Source organism: Nestor notabilis, unplaced genomic scaffold, assembly GCF_000696875.1.
Source record: "Nestor notabilis isolate BGI_N333 unplaced genomic scaffold, ASM69687v1 scaffold12001, whole genome shotgun sequence".
In the NCBI taxonomy this organism is placed as follows: domain Eukaryota; kingdom Metazoa; phylum Chordata; class Aves; order Psittaciformes; family Psittacidae; genus Nestor; species Nestor notabilis.
Window position 1 is genome coordinate 99,162 of NW_009915183.1, and position 8,314 is coordinate 107,475.

General features: G+C 37.5%; 1 protein-coding gene across 1 annotated transcript in view; it reads right to left on the reverse strand.

Annotated features, from left to right (window-relative positions):
• Window positions 1-7,195, reverse strand: part of GABRB2 (gamma-aminobutyric acid (GABA) A receptor, beta 2) — a gene marked incomplete at its 5' end in the record, with an annotated part of 63,336 nt that extends 56,141 nt beyond the window's left edge. Inside the window, one exon of the mRNA XM_010024004.1 lies at window positions 7,113-7,195. Coding sequence (XP_010022306.1) covers window positions 7,113-7,195 — 83 coding nt within the window. The remainder of the gene's footprint in view (window positions 1-7,112) is intronic.
• Window positions 7,196-8,314: the final 1,119 nt, after the last annotated feature.

The following is an 8,314-nucleotide window of genomic DNA, read 5'->3' on the forward strand; positions in this document are numbered from 1 at the left end:
TGATCAGGCCCAACACTTAGAAGCACCAGGCAACTACTGAAAATCACAGGTGAGCAAGCTACAGCTCAACTAGAAGCAATTGCTTTTGTGCCTAAACTGAAACAGGAGAACTTGGCAGAACAATGAATATTGCAGAAAAGAGTCAACATACACCAAAGATTCTGCCTGAATTGCCTACTGAGTGAATCAAGGCTTTAAACCATTTTAAGCACAGCAAAATTCTAACAAAAATATATGTGCTCCAAGGAAAATAATAAACTATAATCTCAGATTACACACTACATTGATGTAGATATGTAACAGTATCAATATCCTTTCCAAGAGCATTTATAAATATTCTTTTTCTTGAGGAAATCACCAGTTACAAGATGTGAGAAAAGAACCCTAGACCTACATAGAAACATTTGCCTAAAGTATGAGCAGTTGTAACAGAGATCCTGCTATTCAGTTTAGTAAAAAGAAAAAAGTGAATATTTAACTTATAAAATTCATACATTTGGGAAAGGGGGCTGTTAAGTGCTGCACCATCAGCTTTCCACACTTCTACACAGTTTATTGCATGTAGGATTATGAGAGTATTTGTTAGAAATATATTATTTTCTTTTGGAGGGCATCTTTCTACAGCACCAGTGATGCCTTCATGGACATTTAGTTTTCCCCCAAACCCTTAGCAAATGAATCTGGTGCTTTCTGAATATGGACTCTTTGAACTGGATAGTTTTTGATTCCAATAATCCCTTGATAAAAGGCAGGGTTATGGGTAATAAGGACAAATGTACTCTGGTGCAGACTGGATATAAAAGGCAAAGTGCTTTAGAAGTTTTAAAACTATTTGCATTTTGTCTGTGCATCTTTATGATTCTATATATTCTCCATATTCAATTGTAGAATGATAAAAATGAGCTTCAAGCTATGAATTTCTCTGTGAAAATCTACATTGCCTATATTGTCTGGTGCTGATAAGCAGAGATTGGATATTAGTTTCTTGGATTCCCTTTTAAATTTAACTCCCAGGTTGCTTCAAAGCATTAATAAGCTGTTGCAGAGCTTCTGTATAATTTTTTGCTCATTTGTAAACTGCACATCATCTTGTTTGTATTATGAGAGCTTCCAAGGTGTAGACTGCTGCAAAGATTCACTGAGACCTACACATAACAAGAAATATACTTCCTTCTTGCCTACTTGCAGGGCAACATACCTTGCATTTACTTGAAAGTCTGATACGAGCCCACAGTTGGGGTTGTGTGTGTGTGTATGAAAACCTCACAAACACTGGTTCGCTTGTACACAACCCACCTTGATCATATGCACTAATGGTTAGTCTAAATTTTCTTCCCCTCTTCAGACTAGCCACAAGAATAATTTACTGGTGGGGGTCCTTTTAGCTTTTACTGAATCATCCTGTCTACACACTTAGGAGGAGACAAGGATTTCCTGTTCATTGCAGTGCACATTCTGTCACTGAAATTATACCTCTTCTTGACATATTTGAGATGAAATTACTAAGGACAAATAAAGAATGAAGTACCTGTCCCAGAGAAGCCACTAATAATCTGTGTGGGTACAGAGGTGAAGTTCATCACTGTTTGTTAAACAATCTATGCCTCTTCACCTCACAATGTGCTGTACAGGTTGAATTGTCATAGAATCCACATTAAAACATCTGAACATATAGATGATGAACAAGGACGAAAAAGGGGGTACTTCGGTAAGGTCAACTTCTACAGCTAGAAGAATATCCTCCCTGCACAAGGGCCACTATGCAAAACAGCCTTAGCTGAGGGACAAGGGGGACAGGACACATACTAAACTTGATAATGGGAAAACAAAAAAGCATACTAAAAAACAATGAACCACTGTTAACCAGTGGCTCACAAGTCATGTATTTAGCTTTCCACTTACTGTGCAATTGTTGGAAGTGACATGTTCCCATAGTATCCTCTGCTGAACACCCACTCTCAGGGGACTGGCAGTCTCTTGCCTGGCATCAAGCACATTCGCCTCTAACCCAGAAAAGCCTTGCCTTGTTGGCTCCTGGAGTTCCACCATTTGTCTCGTGTGACCTGATTATAGCTTTGATCAATGGCCAGAGCAGCCATCTGCAAAGTACTCAAGGCTTCAGCAAAAGACATCTTTGATTTCTTTTCACTGCCTTAAATGTGCTTGCAAAGTCACCTTGAGCACACAAAGATGACTTCTGCTTCTCTTGATGAGCTTCCAGATGATCTGATTAGAAAGCATTTGATACTGAGCTGCACTGCCACTGGGAGGAATGATACACTTTCGCACCTGCTCTTTCTGTCTCTTTCTAGATTCTGTTATCTCACGGAAGTTTTTAACTTATCTTAGTGTGCTTCTGCAGCCTTTCCATCATGAAAGAGAAAAAAATCTAATGATTTCTGATCCAAACACCCCAGGCAGTTATAGAAATGACATGTTCTGAAAACAATCATTTCTCATTCATCAGCAGAGCAGTCCTTCCTTCCCGTCTGTGTGTGCTGTTCTGATTGTGCCCTTTTTCCCTGGACAGTACATCTGAGTAGCAAGCTCCTTGCTTGCTAAAGCTTCAGACAGCAGGGCTTTAATACAGTTGTTTTTTTTTTTCCATGCCACATCTTTAATACACTATGGAAAACGTTTTTGAGAATATGCTTCTAAGAAGAAACTTGGTGTACTCTTGTTTGTTCCACAGCAACAAAGAAATGGAGGGGGGAAAACCCCATCACTGCCATAAGGCAGACAGTTTCTGAAATATACCTCAGTATAACACAAATGTAACTATGCCAAACACATTATGAAATAAGATGGAACTGAAGTAAATTTTTATCTTTATGTGGCATCACATAATTGAAATGGACAAAGGTCCAAACCTACCAGATAAATCTTGGATGATTACATTTAAAAATATCCAATATAACCACAATCATTTCTCTCTGCTATGCTAGAGGATATGCAATATGATATGTTATTTTCTTATAGGAGTTTGAAGTATTCTTCAAACTCCCTTGTTCTTCTTCATGCCTTTGAGCTCCTGCGAGTCTCATGGTTGATTAGCTAAGACATTCCTTTCAACAGTTACAATTCCAGAGAGGCAGGAAACAGCAGTGGCAGAGGTAAGGAGAAGAAAGCAGAGGTACTTCACTGAATAAGTCAATATTCAGCTAAAAAGGAAAAAGCTCTCTGTTGCCTGCAAGTTGAGAAAGTAAGAAATGAATACATAGGAAAATTGATTTCCCTCCAGTATTATAATCCTGCAATTCAGTGTGTTGGGAAATAAGAGAAGAAAGGGAGTAGAATAGCTCAGATTAGACCCCCTTAGAAAAGATGGCCTACAGGTTTAGAAGCATCATAGCAAAACCAAATATTTAACACATTTCTGCCCTTTAAGGATGAGCAAAGCAAAAAATGATCTCAGAGATGTAACTAGCTATACAAGAAAAAAAATAGGATTTCAGTTCTCAAAGTTGATGCCTTTTGAAATAGTCCTCTCACACTTTCAGCATCTGATCTCACTAATACTACCTTAAACTGAAATAGGAAAAGGCAGTTTCTTGTATCTTAATAGATGATACCACCTCCCCCATTTCATTTTTAGTATTTTAAATACAACTGTTTTCCACCATAATTTCTAATTTTCAAATTAATCAATCTAGATTTATGCAAATCTAGATTAACAAAAACTTCAGTAAACACAATGACACATGGAAAAAAGTAACCCAGACAGCTAAGGCAGCAATCAACTCTGGCATCAGCAATGGGGGTAGGGGTGTGTGGAAAGGCAGAAGGAAGCAGAGAAAGAACAGAAGGACATTAAAGACATTAGCATGTATGGAAATAGGATAAAAATCTATCATGACTTAACTCAAAGGATCTGGCTAGACAATAACTTCTTTTTTAAACAAAGTATATCTAACCTGGACTTTATTAAAAACATTTGCTATAGGACTGTACAAGAACATACAATTAGTAAAGATATATAAAAAGTGTGTAGGAAATTGCACTGCACTGAAAGAATAGATCATGCTTAATACAGAGAATGATTATAAGCAAAGCTCTTCCTTCTTGGCATTAATATTCTTTACTATTTGTGTGTTAATGGAATTTCTAATGAAACAAAATCTGCAGGCACTGTTAAGACAAAGAATGATCAGAACAAATATAGCAAGAACTGGATAACCTTGAGGAGTGTAGCAAAATTAAGAACAGTGTTATAAAATGCCAAGCCATGTGTTCTTAGTACTGCGCAAAAAAACCCACTCTACCAAAAGCTAGAACCCACTGCTGGAAAATGAGTGAGGAAGAGAAAAGCCTTACTGTACGATTCCAGTAAAGACTATCATCTGTGAAAGTTATGTAGCTGTGAAGAAAGGCAAAGGTGGGGCTCTCGGAAAAAGGGCAAGATTAGTGCCACAGTCTAATAAAGATTTCATCTGGGATACTGTTTATGATACTAGTTATTCTTAGCAAAGAACTAACATTAGCTAGTTCTGCATTTCTCTTCACACACTCTTGTATGGGGAAGCTAAAAGAGACTGGCATATTCATGTCCATGAAACAAAGCCTGTGAGAAACTATGACCATTTTCTTTAAATGTACTACGAGGATCCCAGCAGGGCTGGGGAAGACAGTGAACTAAAAAAAAATAAATTGTTGACACAAGCAGTGAGTATAATTTCATGCCTTCAAAGCCATGAAAACATTTGGGGTGGAACTTAGACAATTTCGAATCACCACAAGAGAGCAGTGGTGAAGCAGACATCCAACCAGATCAGCAGGGCAAGAAACCAACCTACTTTTAGCATGCGGCTTAACCAGTTTAAAGAAGTGAGTGTATCTGGAGTACCTGCATTGAACAACTTAAAGTCACTTTTCAATCTTATCCACTCTGCGTATCTACCTATCAGCATTTAGACAGAGTCCACACAGAGTCAGGTTTTTACCTGAACAGAATGACATATATAAATAGCAATAATTTTCTAAAGCATCATGAAAGTGTTTCAAAACACAGTTCAAGTACCACTTCTATCCATATTCTTTAATGGCCTTTCTTACTGCAATGAAAGACAGACTAGCTACATACAGTATCCTGATCTTAATCCATTTTACATTTGTGATGCTGCAACAGAGCTAATAGAGCCATAAAGGAGCTCTCCTACAAGCATCCAGACCATTATGGTAAATTAAACTCCTACTCTTTCTATGATACAATTGAATACTGTGCTCTTCATGCCAAGTGCAACAACAATTTCAAGAGCTCAATATCCTGTTTTCCAGGATCATTTCATAAAAGGTAACTAATGTGGCTTCAAATTTCTACTTCAAATCAGATCAAAGGGAAATGTCAGCCTAGAGGTCCCCACATTCTAAGCCTGAAGGAGAAAAAGTGTTCTCATTGAATAGCAGGGACATAATTTACTTTTCAGGTTTGCACAGGGTCTGACCTGGGAGGTATTTCCTGGGAGTATTTCCCAGACTGTGTCCTGCAAGCATGACAAGCAGGGGTTATCTATTTTGTGAATCCCAGGAAGATTCAGGCATCTCAACAATGCAGAGACATGACAAGACTTTATTGACTGTTTAAACAATGCTGTAAATAGAGAGAAAGGATGTCCTCCAGCTGACTCTTCAGCTTTCTATCTTACACACAAAATTGGAAAACAGACAAATTCAGGTCCTTGCAACAACACCACTTTAAAGACATCAGCATAGTAAGCCGACATTCTCAGTAAACCTGAATACAGTTATGCCAGTAGCATTCTCCCACACGAAAATGAGCCAACTACGCTGGTAAAAGGCAGCAGGTGAGAAATTTGAATCAAATGCTATCAATGGAATTTCAAAAATGAACTGGGGAAGAATGAACAAGCAAACAAAAAAACCAAAACCGAACAAACAAACAAAAAACCCAAAACCAAACAAACAGAAAAACCCCTAACAAACAAACAACCAGGATTTTATCCATTCTCCAAAGAGCAAAGTCCATCATCACATTTGCTGCTCGTGTATTTCAGCAGACAGAAGGGGTGAACTTCAATGATAAAGACTTATTTTTCTTATTTTATGCATGTAAATTATTTCAGACAGCAGTGTCATAAGTTTAATTCAGGAAAGGATTTTGTCATATCTTTAAATTACTCTAAAATGAAACCTGGACACAAATTTAAAGCATATTTGTAAATGCTTTCTAGAATAGAAGCTAAGCTGTACCAGGTTCTTACCAGTGCAAGCTACTGTCATTTTGTACTTCAGTGCACACTGAAATCCCACATAATCTTTTATAATTCAGAAGTTACTTTAAAAATACACATACTTTTGTGTTCTGGATCTTAAAACATGCCATTAATTTCCCTTTTGCTTGCCACATTCAACTTAATACACCCTAGCTGAATTACTTATGGTTGTCCTGAAAAAGGAACTATATCTTGAAAGTGCTGATACAATCCTAATTAGAGCGCCAAGTAATACATGCTTAGCAAACTGTCTTCAAAAAAGTCATAATGAATTGCTTTTTCTCAGATGTACTTAGATTCTCTAAAGTTTTTCAGGTAAAAGAGATTTGAAATTTATTTCACAAATTTCACATTTGAAATTTTATTTCACCACAGAAAGTTGTACAGAGACACCAGCTATTAAATCAGCCTATATAACACTGCATTGCATGCACTGAAAAATTAACTACAGCACAGGGTTTAGAAAAAAAACAAATGAACCAACCACAACACACCTATTTCAAGAACAGTTCTAACCTCTTACCATCATTTTTAAACGGAAACAAGCTGCCACACAGTTCAGCAGTAAAAGAGGATAAAGAACTAATAGTAATCCTTGTACTCTTCACATGAACTCCAACAAGGCATTTGAATGAGACTTTTAAAGCTGTAAAATTGTCCATCAAAATACAGAACAACTTTTGCTAATCCTTGTGCCACAAATTACTAATCCATCTGGAAAGCTATTTTGTTGCATGTGTTTACAAGGATCTAAATGTCATCAGAAAGAACTAGGTTAGTAGCATGTAAAAAAGGGGGGAAAAAAAAAAACCAAACAGGATGACAGAAATAAACTCTGAAGCAGTTGACCACAGAATAAGGAGGATTTGCAAAAGTACTTACAGCTTTCAATCTCTAGCGTGCAGTTCTGCTCATCCAGCGGATATCTCCGTAGGTCCATCATACAAGCAGCTGTTGTTGTAATTCTAGGAAGGAAACAGAAGAGCTTGTTAATTTGTCTTGTTCCAATCTTTCCTTGATTACACACAGTTGATAGAAGAAAATATATTTCTACATAACTCACGCTCTTGTCTATTTTTGCTGAAATACTGTGGCTGCTGCTTACTTGTAACTAATGCTGCTCTAACAAGGTTATGCCAATCTGGTGGGCGAGCAGAGAGCTTCCCCTTTACACACCATTACACAGTACTGCAAGCTTTAATAATCATCAACCAATCTATCCTAAAAAGTGAAGCATGAATTAGGACAGCAGTATTTCATTTTCTGGCAGAGGACTTAAAGCCAAAAAAGACAGGCTCAATGAAAGGTGGCAGTGGAAATCTAAAGAAAAACAAAGACATATTTTATATCCTGGGTTAACACCTTAATCCTTTTGTGAAACTTAATTCTTTCTTCTGTTCAATACTGCTTTCTAAAGGAAATTTTATCTTCATGTTAAAAAGCAAACATTTTCAAGAACACTTTAAAAAAACATTTAGACCATATCTGTGCCTCCAGATTTCACCAAGCCAAGTAAAATTAACAGGTGTCAGGCATGTCTTTTAGATGTTGAAACACCTGTACCATCAACAAATCTTTTGCTGATATACCTCACAGAATGACAACCCTGCGCTGAATATGAACTGAGGCACAGTTCTCAGTAGCATTTTATTAACTGTGTTCCCATCACATCATCTTAATGTGTAGAAAAAAACCAATTTTTAATCTCCTCCCACTCCCAAGCAACTCCATAGTAAATTAAAAAAGTATTACAATTTGGAATCTACCAACAGTCAAACTAGTATGTCCTGCACATACTCTACACAGGGCCAGGTGTGGATTTACCGCACAAGCTCAGAGGCTTCTATAGCCTTTCTTCTCTCCCTGTCTACCAGCCCTTCTCCTACAGCTGCTAGAGCCTGGTGATTTATACAGACTCCTCAGAGAAACAAGGATTTTCCTCTGTGTGTTAAGTACAGCTGACTGGCCAGCTGCATCTGGAGGACCTACTTCCACACCAGCAGAAAAACGAGGCTACTGCACCACATCCAACTGTACAAGCTTTCTTCGAGGTGAAGGTTTGATCAAATGATTTAGCTCAAATC